Source organism: Manihot esculenta, chromosome 3 (assembly GCF_001659605.2).
Source record: "Manihot esculenta cultivar AM560-2 chromosome 3, M.esculenta_v8, whole genome shotgun sequence".
NCBI classification, from domain to species: Eukaryota; Viridiplantae; Streptophyta; class Magnoliopsida; order Malpighiales; family Euphorbiaceae; genus Manihot; species Manihot esculenta.
Genome location: NC_035163.2, coordinates 31,628,537 through 31,648,591, shown reverse-complemented (window position 1 = coordinate 31,648,591; position 20,055 = coordinate 31,628,537). Strand labels below are relative to the sequence as shown.

Sequence of the window (20,055 nt, the reverse complement as noted above, 5' to 3'; positions counted from 1 at the left end):
TATAAAATAAATAGTTTGAAAAAAGAATTAATACACTTGAAGTTGAAACCTTATATTAGAAGTGAATTTTCTGGATTGGAAAAAAAAGATAATATATAATTGTTAATATAAAAATAGTATTTGGGGTGTGATTTAATTTATAAGAGAATTATTTTCAAATTATTTTAAAAAATTCATTAATTTATTTTTATATTAAAATCACTTAAATAAAAGATTTTTATATTTTATAAAATTAAATTATTAAATAATTTCTTAAAATAATTATTATTCGCTTATTTAGTAAGATTAAATAATATATATATTTAAATTTATATATAATAAATAATCAGTAGTTAAAATTATATGAAGTAAATAATATAAGTGTTTAAAGTAGGTTAATTAATTTTTTTTATAAAAGGATAAAGAATTTGATTTTATAAAATATAAAGATATTTTAATAATGTAATTTTTAAATATGGACAAATTAACAAAATTTTTAAAATTTTAAAAATTTAATAATAATTTTTTATCTATTTAAAATTTAAAAAATTTATCTAAATATACTTAAATAATTTTAAAAAAGTCAGGGGCATGTCCCTTGCCCTTGCCCCTATGTAGATCCATCCCTGGATTCACGGCAACATTGTGGTGTTTTAGACTCATCGAATCCGTCTAACATGGGTCATGGACAGGTAGGGATGTACATGGGTCGGGTACCCGCGAAAATTAAACTCCCCGAATTCGAATTCGATTTATATTAGTAATATTCGAACTCGTTCCGAATTCGATTAAAAATTAATTTAAACTATCCGAATCCGTTTTAAACCCGATTATTATTATCCGAATAAAATTCGAACCCGTTTAATCTTATATATTTTAATTAATAATTTATATAAAAGATATTTTTCATTAATAATTTTCATTTAAAAAATTTAATATTTCTAAAAAAATATTTAAATTTAAATTTTTAAATATAAATATATAAAAAAATTTATAAATATTATTATAAAATATATTTTTTATATTAAATTAATTATTTATATAAACGGGTTCGGATAGTGAGTACCCGGTACATAAAATCCGAATCCTACTCAAATCCATTCTATTAGGGTTCGGTCAGATCGAATACCCGAAAATATCCAATCTGTTGCCATCTCTATGGACAGGGTTTGAGTCTGAGTTAAGAACCAAGCTATTGTGATTCACTGTCACTCTAATTAAGAAGGCCATAATTAATTTACAGCTTAATTACTTAAATTAATTACAGGATATTCAATGACGTAGTTAAAGTTTTGAATACAGAATTAATGGAAACCATTTCTGAACTCTGAGTTCAGGTGGGTTTCACTAGAGGTACAGCTTTGTCATTTTTCTTGGATTACAGGTAACCCCACAGATGTTCTTTTCACTAACATATAAATTTCATTTATCCGATTAAAATTTATCTTCCCGGAATTCATAAATTTACCATACCGGTGCCTCTCTTGCCAGTGGCTCACATTAACTTAAAAAGCTTATTTGATGTTGGGTTTTTTTGGCCGAAACTGTATTTAAAAAAAAAAAAAAAAATACCGTTAGAATTAGAAGCCGTTAGTTTGAAAAGTTTATATAATTAAAGCAATAGTTTTTATTTAATATTTTTCTACATGCATCCCTTAACCTTATTCTCATATAAGGTTATGTTTTAATTACAAGATATTATCATTTATGTTATTAATTTACTATTAAAATAATGAATTTTAATTTAATGCACACTAAATTAGATTAATAAATAAATTCTCATTTTATTAGTAATTTTTTATAATTAAAAATTATATATGTTTTATAATAAATAAAAAATTATACTTTTTCTTTTTCGTAATTTTTATCAAAATTATTATTTATTTTTTTATATTATAATAATATATAAATTAATTATTATAATTTTATTTTATTTTATTTTTAAATAATTATTTCAAATATTTTTTAAAATAAAATTTAATATCTTTAAAACGAGTATAATTAAAAAATTAAAAAATATTTTTATTAATATTTTTTAAAAATAAAATAAATAAAAATTATAAAATTTAATAAAATATAATATTTTTAAAATAAATATAATGAAAAAATTAAAAAGAAAATTATATTTTTAATATATATAAAAAAATATAAAAATTATAACACATAAGGAGTAACTATATATTTATAGGACACTTTGGCTAATTACAGATAATTGATTTTAATTGAGTAATGATGGTTGTCGTCTTAAAGAATTGTGAGCGTCTTGCTAGGTTCGGACAAAAATTAGTCCAAGCCTAATCACGCCCAATAGAACTTGTCCTGCGGATCCCGGATGAGGACCCGGCCCAAAATTTGCCGTTGCTGTTTCTCATAGTTCCTATCCTCCACAAGGGCCAGACCACAAACTAAAACCCTCAAAAAACCCCCCCTAGAAGTAACAACTGAAAACAAGACAAGCAGCTCGACCTTAGCTCCAATGGCGGCGAAGAAACACGATGGCAACAAATTGAAGAAGAGAAAGCAAAACCCAGATGTCAAGAATCGAACAGATAGTTCAGCGTCCAAAAAACCGAAGCTTGTAAGCTCCGATACCCAGACGGAGAGATTGAAGAAACCTTTCAAGCCCTCGAAGAAAGCACATAATCCGAGCAAGTTGATAAAATCAGAATCCGGTAAAGAGAAGCATGAGCCCCAAACAAAGAGAGAGCGACGACTTCATGCCAAGGTATATTTTGGTTAATTGTTTTTATTTATGGATTATTAGTTGGTGGGCATTGCTTATTTTTCTCTTGTTTATGTTTCAAAGGTATTTTACAGTATTTTAATCGCTGTTTGTTCAACTTTAATTATTTTTTCCCTCCTTGTGTTGTGTATTTACTGTAATTAAAAGTGGATTGGAAATGAATACTGACTACTAATGTGGTTTTTACAATTTTTTTTTCACTGATAGAATCTCATTTTTAATGGTAGGAATTAGCAGAGGCTAGGAAGAAGAAAAGGAAGCGGCATTACACTCTGGAGCAAGTATGCGTTCTTTTTTCCTTTTGTTATTTTAATTTTCTTTTTGGCTGGAGGGACTGGGAAATGAATAATTCATTGTGAAATTGACCCCATGTAGTCTGAAAGGTTTTGTGCATGACTCGGGCATTGGTCTTTTCTCCTTATTGTTTGTACCCTTTCCACTCTCATACTCACATTCTCAATGCAATATGTACTAGGGGAGAAACTGGACATTTGTCTAAATGGAAGTTGGAGCTTTGCCTGCCCTTTGATCATAAAAGAGATTTGGTTTGGGGGCTGTAGTACAGTGGCTTCAATAGTTGTTTATATAAATATTCAATACCTTAGCCAAAAAGTGTTTTCATGTTAATGGTTGGTTGAAGCATTTTCCTAATTTGCACTGTTTCCAAGTAGGAACTTGCTTCTCTCTGGGAGAAGATGAGGCAGCGAAATATTGCCAAAGAAGAAAGATCTAAGTACGTAAGGCTTGAAGTTTTAAATATGATTCTATTTTTACAATTTCTTTTTGAAGGCTCTACCTCCCCCCACCTCTTTTTCCAATCCCTTGCCTCACTCTCATCTAGTTCTATATTTGCAAATTATCTTCAGGTTAATTAGTGAAGCTTTACAAAAGATGAAGGGCAAGATTCCAGAAATTGCTAGTTCCCATGTTTCTTCGCGTGTTTTGCAGGTGATTTTTAGCCTTTTCCTTTCCTTGTCTTTTGTCTTAAATTATTTTGTAGCATTAACCTTCAACTCTGTTTCTGTTGTATCAGACCTGCGTTAAGTATTGCTCACAAACTGAAAGAGATTCTGTATTTGAGGAGCTTAAGCCGCATTTTCTTAACTTCGCATGCAACACATACGCAGTTCATCTAGTAAATAAGATGTTAGATAATGGTAAGTTCTGGGTTAAAATAACAAAGAGAGGAACCGGAAGAAAGACCGGTTCCAAATACCTTCTTCTAGGTCATGTAAGTAAACCTTATTATTATTGTCATCTCAGTATACTACTTTACTGCTTGCAGCTTCTAAAAAACAGCTGTCAGAGTTTATCTTGAATCTCCATGGGCATGTTGCTTCTCTTCTTCGACACATGGTTGGATCTGTTGGTAAGTTTGCGATAATAAAGTTTATCTCCTTTTCTTTTTTATTTATTTACTTATTTTCTATTTTTTTCTCAAAAGTACTTGATACATATAATGTTCTGATAAAGTCTTATATCTGCTCATTTGCGCTTAACTTTGATGGATTCTAGTCTTCCTAAAGTTTAGTTTGTGCTTGGTTCTAGGCTTCTAGCATCTTATGTGATGCTGGCAAGTTTGGTTTTAAGGACTTGCTTTTGTTTTTTCATGTATTTAACTTAAGAATCAGCAGTATTGAGCGATCCACTAGAGGATAAGCTTGAATCTTATGAGCTCAAGTATCAAAAGTGGTAAATTGTTGATTTCATTTTAATGTTTAAGTGTTCCAATAGTAGAAGCAGTAGTATAAGTGATGCATTTGTCTTTGTTCCAAGTATATATTTTCTCGTGTGTTGCTGTTAAGCCTTTTTTGGTGTGCATGTTTAATCACCTGCAGTCATTGAGCATGCATACCAACTTGCAAATGCAACTCAAAAACAAGAGCTTCTTATGGAGTTATATTCTACTGAGCTTCAGTTGTTCAAGGACCTTACCTTAATGAAAGAGAGCAGGTAACTGATTAATTGTTTCTAACAATTACAACCAGAAAGGTTGTTGCCCTTTTGCAATGCTTTGTTATATCCCATGTTATTGCTGTTTTTCTTGCTGATGGCAGCTTTTTCCTGTGCATGATTTTACTTCAGATTGCTTGATGTGATTGCAAAGCTGAACCTACAAAAGGGTTCAGTCTTGCGACACATGACTGCTGTGGTTCAACCAATTCTTGAAAAAGGAATAGTTGACCACTCTATCATACACAGGGTACTGATAGAGTACTTCAGCATTGTTGATAAGGTGAGTTTGACATTTTTACATGCGCTTCGATTCTTTTGAACATCCACTTAGTTTGCAACTTCTCGTCTTTCTAATTTACATTTTTGTATAGTCCTCTGCAGCGGAAGTAATTCAGCAATTATCAGGTCCACTTCTTGTTCGAATGATCCATACAAAAGATGGATCAAGGATTGGTATGCTCTGTATTAAACATGGGAGTGCTAAGGTCAGTTGCAAGTGATCTGATCTTTATCATATGCAAAGAAAAAGAAGCTAATAGTTTGTTTATGTAACCTTATGCAAAAATGGTTTTGGTTGTAAGTTGCTATTCTTTTTCCCCTTATATGTAGGAAAGAAAGAAGATTGTGAAAGGAATGAAAGGCCATATGGGCAAGATAGCGTATGATCAATATGGGAGCACGGTAATGATTCCTCTTTCCTTGTCTAATTGCTGTAGGCTCATCCTTGCTTAACTGTTGGTTATGCTTCTTCTTGAATGCATTCATTTTAAATACTTGATTGTCTCTGAAATTGAGAAGTTCAGTTTTTTTACCTACTTTAACGACCTACTTCCTAAATTCTAGTCTAGTTTATTGATTGGTAGAAATGCTTCTGGAATCTATAAGAAATCTTCATATTGTTCAAAATAGTTGTAAAAGAAGCCCTGCTTCCGTTTTGAGCCCTAATATCGGGGATGTTGAACTGGTGCTCTAGACAATAAACCTTAACTTATTATCTTGGCAGAAAAACTTGTTAACTTGAATTTTCTGCCAGCTGATATTCTCTTGAAGTTCTTCCATTTTAGCACATTAACAAAATCATGTTTTATTTTATTTTATCTTTACCATTTACATATATCAGTTATTTCTTTATTCAGGTACTTGCCTACATTGTTTCAACTGTTGATGACACAACGCTTGTTACAAAGGTGATTCTTCTTATGATGCTTACAATGGCTGTTCTTGGTATGTCATTGTATATTTCTTTCTGATTATGATTCTCATCAAATTCTCCTTGTTTCAGACTGTCATACGTGAACTTCAACCAATTTTGAAGGAGCTTGCTTTGGATAAGGTTTATGCTCTTTCCATCTTATAAGTCAAGTTCTTAACAAATTCAACTGCAGAAAAGCTAAATTATGGAGCAGATATGCCAAGTTTAATTCAATGGCTCTCATACATTATATATTTTTGTTTTCTGCTTTTGAGCTTGCATTTGTATATTGAGATCTCGTTCCAGATATATCTTATTTGTTTTATGTGAATTTCAGAATGGAAGGCGCCCATTGCTGCAGCTTCTCCATCCAAATTGTTCACGTTATTTCAGTCCTGATGAAATGGCTGCTTTCAATTTAACTATTCCCTCTCTCAATGCCAAGGTAATGGGAGTTATTTCTCTTCTCTAGAAATAAGTTTCAATTTATCGAGACTTGCTATATTTCCCACAATTGTTAGAGTGAACTGGAAGTAAAGTCTGATACATATTGTTTAAAGGATGGAGAATCTGGAGATGAGGACAATAGTACGAAACTTACAGTGGTTGGGACCAAGGAGAGTGCAAGTCCTGAGAATGTTCAATTAATTGACGGTGGAAAAAAAGATCCTTATCTTAGAAGGAAAGAATTGCTGGTTGAGAATGGCCTTGCTGAGGTCTCTTTGATTCTCTCTCTCCTCTCTCTCTCTATTTATGTGGCAGCTTTCATTTCAATTCTTTTTTACTGTTCTTCTATGTTCATTAAAGAGATGCATGTGGGCATGCACACTCAATTACACATATATTTGAAAGTAGTCTAAGTCCTATGTTGCTGTGCCTTGCAGAAACTCATTGACGTATGTATTGAGAATGCAGGAGAGTTGCTCAGATCAAATTTTGGCAAACATGTGTTGTATGAGGTAAGTCAATTCCCTTATTGCTGATGTTATTTTGTTGTACCATGTTAGGGAACTGTGAAAAATAAATTAGGTTGTCTTTTTTCTCTGTCAAAATCTGTAATGGCATCATTACTTTGGTTTATGTTGGTGATGGATACAGGTTGCAACTGGGGGTGCTGGTGGCATTCTCCACCCAGTGTTGGATGACAAGTTGAATGCTTTGCATGAAGCCATAGCATCACTTGTGGCAGAGCCTAAATCTGAAGAGGAGCATGTCTTAGAAAATTTCCACTCCAGTCGAACCATTAGAAGATTAATCATAGATAGCCCTACCTTTGCTACTACTTTATGGATAAAAGCTTTGAAAGGGAACTGTGGATTGTGGGCCCAAGGTCACAGGTTAGCTTACAGCTGATGTTAAGCTCCTTTATCCTGTGTATGATACTTAAACCTCTATCAGATGTTAATCCCTTTGCTCTTATCCTGCAGTTCAAAAGTAATATATGCATTCTTGGAATCTTCGGATGTCAAAATCAAAGAACGAGCCAATAAAGAGCTTCAGCCATTGATAGATGGCGGTATTCTCAAAAAACCTGAGAACAAGCAACCAGGAAAAGAAGGGTGAGTTACTTGTTAAGGATGCAGTGATTTTTCCTCGAAGAGACAGAGGCATAGCATCTGGTTGATCAGTTTTGAAACTAGACTGTTTCTTTTTTTTTTTTTTTTATACATATATAATTTTCCCATCGCAGCCAAGAATGAAATTTTCTTTCAATGCAACGAAAGAATTAGGGCTGAGTTCCAGTAAGCTGCAAAAATGAGACCATCTTAATTTCCTAAAATATAGTTTCTTTCTGTTACCTATCCCTGTCTTTCTGGCACTGATAGTTTGTCATACCGTCTTTGTTATAATGTCATAAAGCATCTGAGCAAAATATTTGATTCTCTGGTGATCCTATGCCACTCAAAAAATTTGAAATGATAAAAACATGGAAACTTTTCCCCTCGACAGACATCTATGGGCTCTAGTGAAAAACTTTACCCTGATTTATGACCCAACACAAGTAGATTTGGTCTTTAAAATTCCTCCATTTAGTCTGTTCTCAAAGATTGGAGAATCATATCTTGCGGTTTCTTGGTCATAATTTGATGAATGCCGTCTTTGTGAGAAGCAAACGTCCTCAGGTTTCTTGTATACACGGTTCCTGGTATGAGGATAGCCTTCGAATAGGTAGTCAGATGGATCGAAAATTGGGGATTCTCTTCGAGATCTGCACCCAGAGTTGCTCGGAAATTGATTGTCAGATGTACTAAACAATGGAGATCTTTTCCTTAATGCAGCGTTAGCTTTCAAACAGTTCTCCATCACCTTGCTTCCTCTTTGAACCTCTCTCTGATTTCTTTCAGACCTTGGAGAATTCTGCTTAATCTTGAGTGATTTGCAGGATTCAATCCCTTGAGTTTTGATGTGTACAAGTTGTTCGGAGAATTGCCGCGAATGTATGGAACTCCATCGCACTCAATGCAGAAGTTCTTCCATCTCTCCGAGTTGAAGGCTCGTCTCTTTACACTGTCAGAGAGACGCGAATAAGCCTGCAACCAAGTAAGCTTCCAACTTAGAAAGCCAGAAAATAATAGAATAAAGATTGAGTTTTTATTTATTTGTCCATGTTAAGCTTTCATTGCAAGGCCTTGAACTGAGCGATAGCGACGTTACAAAGTTCACTTGTCCTAAAGCATTAATAATGAAAGAAGCATCATATAACAGGTTGTGCACTAAAATACAGCCATCCTGAACTGAAATCTTCAAAAGAATCGAGGTTAAATTAATTACAAAAACATTCCTTAAATACTATCATTACTAATAAGTTGATTCATATATTTTCAAAATTTTATTAATATAAGAAAATCAAACAATTGTGCTATAGTATATTCAGAAAATGGATAAAAATATAAAATGTCTAACAAAAAATAAAGACTTAAAATTGTTTCAATGAGTTTTTTAAATTACATAAACTTGTTATTGATGGTAATACTCAGGTCTGTTTTCGTAAATTTCCCAAGAATCATTATCCATCTTTAGTTTGATGAAGACAAAGTGCTATATAAGCTATTAAATTCACAAACCTCTCAAATACCAGAAAGCTAAAACTCATATAAGCCATTCAATGAGTTGAATAATGCACTACATTTGTATGAACATTTTTCACTTTCCAGGCTTCTTTCACAGTTCAATAGTCATGACATTAATCGACTTCTTATGGAGGTGTTAGCTCCCATATTAACACAAAGATATATAATGGCATTTATTCCAAAACTTGGGTTTGAATTGGATTTCACGTTAAACTTATTAAGGATTTCAAGTGTAAACAGCAGATACCCAGAAGTCATTTTTAGATTTTCATCTATGAGCATTAACCCCACTGTCTTACACATGATTTTCTCTAATGCTATGAAATTTGAAATAAAATTAACCCCATTATATGGTAAAAAGGACAGAATCTAACCTCCAACACAAGCTTAAAGGCAATCTCAGCCTTGGGGTGTTTGTTCGTATCTGGATGAAGCTGCAAAGCTGCACCAAGAAATTAACAATATTTTCTCTCTTACCAAACAGGCTAGAAAAGCTCATCGCAAATCGAAAACAACCAATCCATCAACAAATCCTACCAAGTTTATGATACCGCTTTCCTATAACATCAATATCGGCATCTTCTTCTACCTATTATATTGAAAGGAAAGGCTTTGAATCAAATAAAAGCATCTGCCCACAAATATTGATGTAAATGAATCAAACAGTTTATAAGTTATTCGAGACTTCACTCGATAAAAATTCGATCGGACTCGATTTGTACAGAAAATGAGTCAAACTCAACTCACTTTTTAAGTTCATTTAATAAACGAACTGAATTTAAACTTAATAGTAAGTATTCAACTTGTTTAAACTCGCGAGTTAAGCTTGTTTTCAAGTTTATGAACAAATTCACGAGCTAATTCATTGAGCAGACTCGCGAATAAGCAGTGAACGGATTCATTAATCAAACTACTGAGCAAATTCATTTGCAAGACTCATAAATAGATTCAATAATATATTTATTTATAAATCATTAAATAAAATTTTGAGTTATATTATTTATCCTTTAAATATTTATGTTAATATTCTATTTCAAAAAAAATATTTATGTTAATATTAATCAAGTTTATGAGCAAGTTTATTTATAAGACTCATAAATAGATTTAATAATATATTTATTTATAAATCATTAAATAAAATCATGAGTTATATCATTTATTTTTTTAAATATTTATGTTAATATTATATTTTATAAATGTGTAATTATATCAATTTTCTCAATAAATAATTAATTATTTAAAATTATATTACAATAGTTAAAAAATATATATTTTAAAAATTACAATAATTTATAATTTAATTTTAAATTTAAAATAAAAAAGTTAATGATATATATATAGAAATAAATGTAGTATATTAAATATAAATATACTTTTAATATAAAATAATAAATACTTTATAATAAATATTAAGTAATAATTTTAAAAAGAATTAAGTAATAATATAAATATTCTTTGGCAAGAATAAATTATAAATATTATTACCATATATTTCTTTGCCACTGTGTCTTTTTAAGTGATACTATTTTTATACACTGAAAAAATATTTCTCTTAAATTCTGATTGTTATTGTATATATGTATCTGTGTATGTCCACTTTTATGATCATTCTTAATTTATTATCTACTTTAATTTTATAAATTAAATTATTAATATAATATAATATAATATAATTGTGTAATTAAATTGATTATACTTGTATTAATATATTCATTTTATATGATAGTTTATATTTGCATTATAATAGTAATTTTCATATTGTATATAATAATTTAATATAAATAATATGCTTAAATTAAAACTAAAAATTATATTATGAATAATATATTACATTAATAAATTTAATATAAAAAATATTTTTTGATACTACCAGAAAAATTACATAGTTTTAATTAAATTAAACTATGTAATTTAAATAAATATTTTTTCTCCATCACTTAAATAGAATATTTATATATAGATTTATACATCAATATATATATTTTAATTAAATTTTGCACATTGATTATATAATATCAAATTTATACTAAATATACTATATATAATTAATTAAAGGTTTTATAATTAAAAATTGAGTTAATAAATATTAATATTTAAAGTTATAAATAATAATAAAATTTTTAAATATTTTAAAATTTTAATATATAATATTTTTTTAGTTAATTAATAAAAAATATAAAAAAAAATTGAAAACAAAATTAATTTGTTAGGATTAAATCCAAAACTTAGAAGAAACTTATTAAGTGTTGCACCACTATACCAACCTATATGTCCAACAATGATTAAAAAATCACATATACACAGAAAGTACGTGAGAGTTAATGTGCTAACAACATCAATCCCACATCGAAATTAAAAAAATATGAAAGATTATGGTTTTTTATAAAAAAATTAATTTTTCTACAAGAGATTTCGATTAGATAAAAAATTTTAATTTAAAAGTACTAATGATCTTATCATTTAAATTTTATTTTTTATTTAAATTTATTTATTATTTAAAATGAGTTTAAATTATATTGAGTTTGTTTATAATATAATCGAGTTAGTTTAAATGAGTTCAAATTTAAAATTTTTGAGTGAAATTTAAGTTGATTGGTTAATGTGGTAAATGAGATTGTTACGAATTGAATTTGAGTTTAATATTTATTATGAATCAATATTAAACTCATAAATGAAATTTGAGTTTCAAATTTTTAAATTTATTTTTTAATTGAGTTTGAGTTTATTTAAATTTGGTTAGGTTTGATTATGATCATGTCTATAAATAAGAAATACAAGATAATTCACAACAAAAAACACAAGAGAATTCATAATAAGAAACACAAATTATGAAAGAAATACAAGACAATTCATAACAAAGAAATGCAAGTTACGAAATACAAGATAATTCATAAAAAGAAACACAAGACAACTCATAATACAAGACAATTTATCAAAGATATAAATAACATATTCCGAGAAGGAGATACCAGTCGATAAAACGAGATCTTACAGGCCTGCAAGGATGCCTATGGGCACAAGAAATGGAGAGCGCGCAAATTTGCAGCACCGACTGGGACTTGATGGTATCAGATTCTTTACCCATTTTAGAGAAAGGAAAATGAGGTTGACCAAGAAAATTGGAGAAGCTCGTACGTTTTCTTTTTCTTTTTTTATAATTTCAAGGAGAGAGTGATGGATGGTGGAGCGGTTAAGAAAAAAAAAGACCAAGTTTGCGGGAGAGATTTTTGAAAGTGGATCAGTTGGTGGGAAGTGTAGAAATGAAGAGCTTAACCTTAATTTTGCCACGTGTTGCAATGTCCAAAGGCTATTAATCTTCTTGGGTTTTTAATTTGAGATTATCTAACATTAAACTCGAATGGCATAAAATTAATTAAAATATATAAGTAAAATCATATTCATATGAATTCAAGCTTTTCAAAGTTTTCTGAATTTTATATATTAACAAAATATTTTTAAATCGTATAAAAACTTTTTATAAAACTAGCAATTTCAATAAGAATAATTTCAAATAAATCTTTAATAAGAGATAAAGGATGGGATTGATTGGGATAGGTATAGAAATTTGAGGGGTTTAACTGTAAAGTACGCCTATCACTCACTAGATAAGTTGACAAAGTGTATATGAATATTCTCTAGTGATTCACACTAAATTTCATTCCCCTCAAAAATTGATGAACAAAATAAAATCAAATGAGAAATTTACGTAGTGAAAGCTGGGGGCGAGTGACCCACACATATAATGCCCAGTTGAAACTGAAGCATGAAGAAATTGTTTATAAGGTGTCTACCAGGCTTCCTCTGAACAAAAGCAAAAGCAAAAGCTACACAAACCTTTATTTGAGAGAAAAAAAAAAAAAAAAACTATATTCTGTCCAAAGATGAGAAAAATTAAAATTTGAATGATTCTGTGTGCTGCTGGTTGGGTAATGGGTATAGTTTAATAGTAGATGGGAAGCTTCAATGTATCCAATCATCTCTGAGACATGAAAGGACTTTGACCTTAAGATTCCCCACAGATCCTTGCATTGCATTTTCCATGATTGACCAACCAAAGACAGAAAGTTCCCATTCAATTGAAATTTGAGCCTTCTTTCTTGTGAGAGTTTAATTTGATTAGTTTTCATTTGGTGATATAAAAATGACATTCATTTTGAACTCAAATATTATTTTTCTTGGTAATTGATTATGGAATCTCACCATTTGAACCAAGATGGCCTAAACATAGGTCAAAAGTGGAGTGGTTGAATTCAAAAATCCCATACCCAAGTTCCAGAACATATGGATGTTTTGAATATCAAAGCAGAGGGATAAAAAAATTGATTTTTTATTTGAAAAATTTTAACAAGCTCAATGCAGCTGCATTTCCCAGTAAGACAAACGCATGAGAATATGAATTCAGAGTAGAATACAGCTCTATAAAAGAGGTCTTAACGTCAATTAGGGATTTTATATAATATATTGTTTGAAAATTTGAATATGAAGTCTGAGTAGATAATATATTGTTTGAAAAAGAATTGATTAGTTATTATGAAATTTTTATGTTTAAAAGTAATCGTATTTAAGAATATTTTTTTATAATAACTGTAATTATAATAATAATGGATGAATTTGTTGAGATTTGGAATTAAATGGATGAATTTGGCCATTACCGCGGATGATGGCTGCTCCTTTAAGTGCCTAGAGGTGAAGAAGAAAAGGTTTTATTTGAAAAATCTATACGAATAGATATACGAGATTTCAATTTTTCAATTTGATTAGTGTTTTTCATTTTTCTATTCGGTTAATAAACTAAAATAATTAAATGCATTGAAATGATTTATTTATATATGACATAAAATATTATCAAAGCCCACACATTTTGGGCGAGAGAAGCAAGCGCTCTGAAAAATACAGATCAAGCACAAAACAGACAATACACCTTGCAATTTATAAAATGAATTTTATTAAATTATATAAAATTTATATTTGATTTACTTGTCCTCCTTTATACATAATGCAACGCAATTAATCAATAGAATAGAGAAATTAGACCAAAAGTAATTTTAATTTTATAAAACCTATTCCAAATATGCAATCACAAATGATTTTGCAAAATAAAACTTCCGTTTATATGCCTAAAAATTAAGCACATTAATTTAAACTAAACAGACCATGAAACATTATGTTGAAATTTAAGGATTTGTGAGCCTCCCCGGAGGCGAGGCTTCCAAAAATTGACGAGCGGGACCACCTAAAGTAGGGTGGAACCCACTCGCCCAAAGAGGTGTGTTCGTTTGTTCAAGGTGTCGGCACGACACGCCATCTCTATACGATCATTGACGAGTCGCCTTTCACCCCTGACAGGACGGGTTAAATTTGCTCTACAACCCCACCCTCATTTATAATTTTCTCCAACCTCTCATTCTTTATTAGATTTCGATGTGGGATTTGGCCCTGCGTACTTTGAAAGAAAGCAGCCCCAAGCTAAGAGGAGGGATCCCATTTTGCTGGTAATTAATAGGATGTAAATAAATAGATATAAGTAAAAATTAAATTATTTAAATTCGAGTTGGATTTATATTAATAATATTTAAATTTATTTTAAATTTAATTAAAAATTAATTTAAATTATTTAAATTTATTTTAAATTTAATTATTATTGTTTGAATAAAATTTAAATTTATTTAATTTTATATATTTTAATTAATAATTTATATAAAAAATATTTTTTTATTAATATTTTTATTTAAAAAATCTAATATTTTTAAAAAATATTTAAATTTAAATTTTTAAATAAATATAATTTTTTTATAAATATTATTATAAAATATATTTTTATATTAAATTAATTATTTATATAAACAGTTCATTAATATCTATATATAAAACTCAAATTAAATTTAAATTCACAATTTATATATATTCTTTTTAAAATTTGAAACTATCCCAAAGCCCATTATAATTCTGCAAATTCGTTTTATTAAGATACCCAAAAATTTCCTATGCATAAAAGAGGTCTCCAACCAATTGGTCTCAGGTTCTGCGTTTCTGGTCTTCATTGTAGCTGTTTTCCCTCTTGGAGCGATGCCGCTGAAATGGTAAGCACATACCCTAGAAAGAGAGAGCACATTCATCTTCTTTTTTATGGATTTAATGTCAAGTTTCCAATTCAAATTGTACGTATAGGGTTTTGCATTGGCAACCCAATGCAGGAACAACTGTCAACACCCAAATTCTCAACGAGGTCTCACAGTGCGTAGAGAGCATAAATGGAGTTAAAGAAGGGAGGTGGAAAGCTACTCTAACCTCCTATAAGCCAATGGTTCGAGGTTAATCTCATTTCTTTCATTTGGTTCCTTTCCCCTTTTTTTTTTACAGAAAATGTTTCTGAAAATTTGATTTAATATGATCAACAGAACAGTCGCTAACTGCGGAATTCCCTCGAGATTTCTTGGGGATTTCTCTGCCGGAGCAGCCAGACAAGTACTATTTCATGATTAGGGGCCAAAGGCTCGTTGTTGAGGCGGATTCAACAATTCAGACCATAATGGACAAACTTCAGTCCTACAAATCGAGAGTGGCGCTTTGCTTTGAGGTTACTGATCTAATAAAAAATTTTCATTGGATTTGTGGATGTGATTCTTTTGGTTGGTTTAATCTTTGGTGATGTTTGTAATTAATTATCTAGGGGTTTCAGTATCAACTTGGAGACTTTCAGTTGAGAGTGGGAAAGGTTGTTCCAAGTCATTCTGAGAACTTGAGAGGAATTGTTATGGAGGTAATGAACTTGCATATTATGTTTTAAATTTGAAGATTAATTTCACAAAATTGGTATCCCCTCAAGCTACTTGATGCTAAGTTCATTTTTGTCTGATACTCCGCTTACTTTGTGTTTACTTTTTAAATGCATATTTAGGGTTTTGATTTCTTATGAATGCTAATGCATACTTTGATTTCAAGTTTTCAACTTTGTGGAATCATATATGTTGTAGAGGTGTTGAAAGTTGGCTTCTCTTGTAGTATATTTGTTCTGATCTTGTTTATACATAGGATTCACATTTCACAGTGCTTATCGATACTTCATTTCAGTAAAAAGGTTAAAGCTTTTGTAGCTGAAATACATTCTATTACTAGACTCCCTGCTTTCTGAATTGTTCTTAGTTTTCTGAGGACTGAGCGCAATAATCAACTAATATAACTGTCTTCTTAGGAGTTTATGATATTTTAACTTTTTGATAATTCGGCATTATGAAAATTATGACATCACAACCAAGCAGATTATCTCATACCTGTGTTTATGATTTTATGGTCTTTATTGATTGCTTCTCCAAACATGGTTGTTTAAACCATAGGCAATTCTAACTAATCTTGTTCCTTTCAAGGTTGAGTATCTTCCCATATCTTCAATGGAGAAAGCCAGGCAAATCATAGAAGAATTTGTTGATATATGGCAAGAGGCCATCTCAAAAAGATCATTACCTGGTCACTTTATGCATATAGAACCTAATTTTGCTGAGTACGGTCTGTTGGATCATTATACTCCACAACACACGGCTGTGCAATATGCCACTGTTGTGGCTCAAATGATTGCAACACAGACAGTACAAGCAGCAAGAAATTAAGAAGCAATGGGCATATTTTTCCAGTATGCATATTGTACAGCTGACCCCTGTTTTGGAAGTTAAGGAAGATTGGATTAATCTTTGGATTTGAGTTCACATGATGTTAGACCTATTCTCTTATGCACTTTTTTAATTTGGTTATCTATTTCTTTTCGTACCAGTGAAAATGTGCAAGAAAAGAACATTATTGGATGTAAAATATTCTTTTCTGGCATTAAAGATAATATTGAGATGGCTTGATCATTTAGGTGCTTCTTATTCATTCTTACACTATACACGGTTCACATTTACATACTATAGTGAAAGGCTTTTTTTTAAACCAGCCATCACGCTATTTTGCTCGCTTATGCTTGTTTCAAGACCATCAATGGGTCAATCTTTTGAGATGGTGAATCGTGAAAGAAGAGGCATATGGCTGAGATATCATCGATTGCGATGCCCCTTTTCTTGTATTTCCATGCACGAGCAGCACATTGCACCAACGTTTTAGCCGATTTCTCCCTATCTGGTGTTGAAGAAACAATCTGCACTGCTTCTTGATTGGAAATAACATCCCATACCTGAGGAAAACAGCGCATCAAAATTAGTCAAATTCCACTTTTTTAGAACTTAAAATTAAGTGTATTTCAGTATCAATTACTATATGAATAAATCCATTGTGCTCTTTTTATTTTAGCCTGAGACCTAATTAGCTACAAGTACCAAGCGAATTAAAAGAAAATTCGCATTGCAGAACACAAGGTCAAGCAGTAGGAGAGGGAATATGCATACCCCATCCGTTGCCAGAATGACAAAACGATCTCTGCGTGTTACGCTTCTTTGGGACACAGCAGGTATGGAAATGAGCCCAAAATCTTTTACACAGTAGTCACCAAAGGCTCTTGATAATGCTAGTCCTGGCCTTTTCCCATTTGGCATCCATACCCTATGCACCCCTGGCTCGTCATGTAAGCAGAATACTCGACCGTTGGACTGTGTTATTCGTTCAGCCTCCTCTACAACCACCATAAACAGGAGCACAAATTCTTCAGGGAACAAAATGCTTGTTTACATATAACAATTATTGAGTTAAGAGGGAGGAAGAGCACTGACCGGGTAAATTGGGTTTGAAATCGATGGTAAGCTGAACAGGCACCAAACTGCCATCATCAGAAGTTGTCCCCAACACAGCTCGAGAGTCCCCAACATTTGCTATAATAAGTTGTTCACCCTGAAAACAACAATTATCAATCATTTCGCTTCTTCCTTTTTTCGGCTTATTGGACTCGATAAAAGTTCGAAACTCAAAAACTTATGATCATTCCGATACCATTCAAGAATTTAGACAATGCTTATCCCACTTTTCCCTTCTTCAATTGTGGGCTATTGCTTTTGGAAAGATAAACAGTAAATCTAACGACTTCTACAAACCAAAACTTTGGTATTCTAGAAATATTTTAAGAAGGATATTTCATGTTCTACATAGGAAACTGTTATTTTGCTTTAAGTAATCGGAGAAATCTATCATTATGTGATGAAACATGAAATTGCAAAATGACATGATTGCTACTATATATCCACCTCCAACAACGGAAGAAAGCATGTAACCTGTTTAACGATTGTTAAAGCTGTAGTACCACTGCTGAAGGCATCAATGTCAGGATTCTGCTTAAGGTCCTGATCAACGGCAGCATAAGTTTTCAAGTAGGACTGCTTCCAAATATCAAACTGTTGGAGATCTCTATCCAGTTCCATTCCGAAATCCACATCAGGTGATGTCAATGCAAGGCTTTCTTGCCAATTGCACAGCAAAGAAGAAGGAACAGATTCTTTAACTCTTTTGGCAACAACATGTCCCCATGGACCATGCCCATCAAATATTCCACAAAATATCATGTCCTCTTGGCAACCAAATTCCTACCACACCAAAAGCACAACAACAAGTAATATTTAATAAAGAAGCTCAATCTATAGCTAGATTCCACTAAATTGTAGCTCCCAATCTAGCAGAATGCAGAAATGACTCTTGATTACAATAGAATCTAATCATAACATAAATTGACATACCTCCCAGACAATGAAGCGATCTTGATTAATTCCTTTCTGCCCTCTCTTCGAGCAGACGGAGGTAAAATTGTTTGACTTGTTGGACTTAACAGTGCCAGAGGAACTCAACATCAACTCGCTTTTCCTTGCATCCTTTGCCAAAGCATCTGCAGCTTCCTTTCCTACATCTTTCTGGGAGTTCCTCCCTTTCTTGATTGATACTGTCCTAGCTAATCCATCAAAAAGAGATGGAAAAAGCACCATTGCTTTCACTACCTAATTAATAACAATAACAAATGAAATTGTTTTATATCAATAAAACAAACACATAAGATGCATATTTACTTTATTATGGAATTTACACCTTTCTGATATCTTTAATTATTCTTCACTAATCAGTGCATAAAAGAACAACCAAAAATATCTGTAAATTCCTAAAATTTTTCCCAGCAAACAAACATTCAGAATCCCCTTCACTTTCTATGTTATGCAATTTGAAATGCAACGTTGAAAACATAATTTCTTCTCCTTTCTAGTCACTAAAACTAAGCAAGGACAGAATTAACACGCTAAAATGATTCCTATCTCTTCCTTTTGAACTCATATTCTCAAATTTTCTCGACCAAACTAAATCCATTGCATATATATATATAAGTCGCCACCGACTGAACAAGGTGTCAAAATACAAGAAACAAAATTAAATAGAGCTCCCAAGAGAAGAAAATCAAAGTTTTCGCTAGCTACAATCAATCATATCTCAAAATCAACAAGAGGAAGAGAAGAGAGTATACAAAACCTGGTCCTTGTGCAACTTGGTTATAAAAGAACGATCAAATTCGCCGGAAAGGCCGGAAAATGACGTCACTCAGGGAAGGCAATCTCACAGGGACATTTAAAGGCTTCTTCTCGTTGCTTATACTCCATTGCTGGTCCTGATGATCTAGCTTTTCAAGTTCTTAAGTACGTAAGTAATGTATGGCTTCACATTAAAAGTAAGCTGGGCAACGAAATGACTATTATGCCCATCATTATTGTTTCCTTGATACGCATGAGTATTAGTCATTTTCCACTTTTGACCCATAATTATTTTATAAGTTTGACGTATTTACACAATGGGAATCGGGAAATAGAATATGAAATCTCTCAGATTTATTTGCATGTATTTGCCGTTAGACTAAGACCGTGAGTACATAAATTTAACATCTTTAACTACTATTTTAAAATACAAACATCTATTATATCTTTTTTTAATTAAATTTATATAAAATTTAATAAAATATTCAATCTAATTATTATTAAATTCATTCCGGTGAAATTCATTTTTCTTACATAATTAATAGCCGCAGAAATATTTATATAAAAATCTATTTTTCAAGCAATCTCAAATTAGTGGTTGCAAAAAAGGAATAAAAATACTTGGTTCTTCTATTTGTCTATCATTTAACGCCGTTAATATAACTGTATTGAGCACCTTCAAACACCAAT

The 20,055-nt window shown here is 31.0% G+C and overlaps 3 protein-coding genes and 1 long non-coding RNA gene across 5 annotated transcripts; 2 read left to right on the top strand and 2 right to left on the bottom strand.

Moving 5' to 3' along the window:
- The first annotated feature begins 2,365 nt into the window (after positions 1 to 2,365).
- LOC110612411 (pumilio homolog 24) lies at positions 2,366 to 7,612 on the top strand. The gene is made up of 17 exons (XM_021753193.2): positions 2,366 to 2,704; positions 2,950 to 3,003; positions 3,394 to 3,455; positions 3,589 to 3,670; positions 3,756 to 3,879; positions 4,008 to 4,091; positions 4,561 to 4,675; positions 4,808 to 4,958; positions 5,050 to 5,163; positions 5,288 to 5,359; positions 5,815 to 5,865; positions 5,961 to 6,011; positions 6,208 to 6,315; positions 6,431 to 6,586; positions 6,755 to 6,829; positions 6,969 to 7,207; positions 7,298 to 7,612. The coding sequence occupies exons 1-17, from the start codon at positions 2,456 to 2,458 to the stop codon at positions 7,431 to 7,433; spliced, it is 1,923 nt and encodes a 640-aa protein (XP_021608885.1). The 5' UTR covers positions 2,366 to 2,455; the 3' UTR covers positions 7,434 to 7,612.
- A 32-nt stretch (positions 7,613 to 7,644) lies between these two features.
- Positions 7,645 to 9,616, bottom strand: LOC122723382. Its single transcript, XR_006350327.1, has 3 exons — positions 9,479 to 9,616; positions 9,316 to 9,383; positions 7,645 to 8,401 (listed from the first exon to the last, which is right to left on the bottom strand). It is a non-coding gene; the product is annotated as an uncharacterized LOC122723382 (long non-coding RNA).
- A 5,243-nt stretch (positions 9,617 to 14,859) lies between these two features.
- LOC110610371 (mediator of RNA polymerase II transcription subunit 20a) lies at positions 14,860 to 16,788 on the top strand. Its single transcript, XM_021750269.2, has 5 exons — positions 14,860 to 15,021; positions 15,110 to 15,252; positions 15,340 to 15,518; positions 15,612 to 15,701; positions 16,306 to 16,788. The coding sequence occupies exons 1-5, from the start codon at positions 15,008 to 15,010 to the stop codon at positions 16,543 to 16,545; spliced, it is 666 nt and encodes a 221-aa protein (XP_021605961.1). The 5' UTR covers positions 14,860 to 15,007; the 3' UTR covers positions 16,546 to 16,788.
- Positions 16,715 to 19,517, bottom strand: LOC110610370 (probable protein phosphatase 2C 34). Of its 2 annotated transcripts, none has more exons than XM_043954505.1 (6): positions 19,362 to 19,517; positions 18,592 to 18,846; positions 18,133 to 18,441; positions 17,638 to 17,755; positions 17,317 to 17,540; positions 16,715 to 17,105 (listed from the first exon to the last, which is right to left on the bottom strand). In XM_043954505.1, the coding sequence occupies exons 2-6, from the start codon at positions 18,832 to 18,834 to the stop codon at positions 16,890 to 16,892; spliced, it is 1,110 nt and encodes a 369-aa protein (XP_043810440.1). In that variant the 5' UTR covers positions 18,835 to 18,846; positions 19,362 to 19,517; the 3' UTR covers positions 16,715 to 16,889. The 2 variants fall into 2 exon arrangements, with proteins under 2 accessions (XP_043810440.1, XP_021605960.1); XM_021750268.2 differs by having other exon boundaries at positions 19,367 to 19,517.
- Between the last annotated feature and the right edge of the window lie 538 nt (positions 19,518 to 20,055).

Excerpts from the sequence above, each read along its gene's own strand:
- LOC110612411 (XM_021753193.2), top strand. The coding sequence starts at position 2,456 with ATGGCGGCGAAGAAACACGATGGCAACAAATTGAAGAAGAGAAAGCAA. Across the intron at positions 2,705-2,949 it reads AGCGACGACTTCATGCCAAG|GAATTAGCAGAGGCTAGGAA; the intron begins GTATATTTTGGT and ends TTTTAATGGTAG. Across the intron at positions 6,587-6,754 it reads TTGAGAATGGCCTTGCTGAG|AAACTCATTGACGTATGTAT; the intron begins GTCTCTTTGATT and ends TGTGCCTTGCAG.
- LOC110610371 (XM_021750269.2), top strand. Across the intron at positions 15,253-15,339 it reads CTATAAGCCAATGGTTCGAG|AACAGTCGCTAACTGCGGAA; the intron begins GTTAATCTCATT and ends TATGATCAACAG. Across the intron at positions 15,519-15,611 it reads GAGTGGCGCTTTGCTTTGAG|GGGTTTCAGTATCAACTTGG; the intron begins GTTACTGATCTA and ends TTAATTATCTAG.
- LOC110610370 (XM_043954505.1), bottom strand. The coding sequence starts at position 18,834 with ATGGTGCTTTTTCCATCTCTTTTTGATGGATTAGCTAGGACAGTATCA. Across the intron at positions 17,756-18,132 it reads CTTTAACAATCGTTAAACAG|GGTGAACAACTTATTATAGC; the intron begins GTTACATGCTTT and ends TGTTGTTTTCAG. Across the intron at positions 17,106-17,316 it reads TCATTCTGGCAACGGATGGG|GTATGGGATGTTATTTCCAA; the intron begins GTATGCATATTC and ends TGTTTTCCTCAG.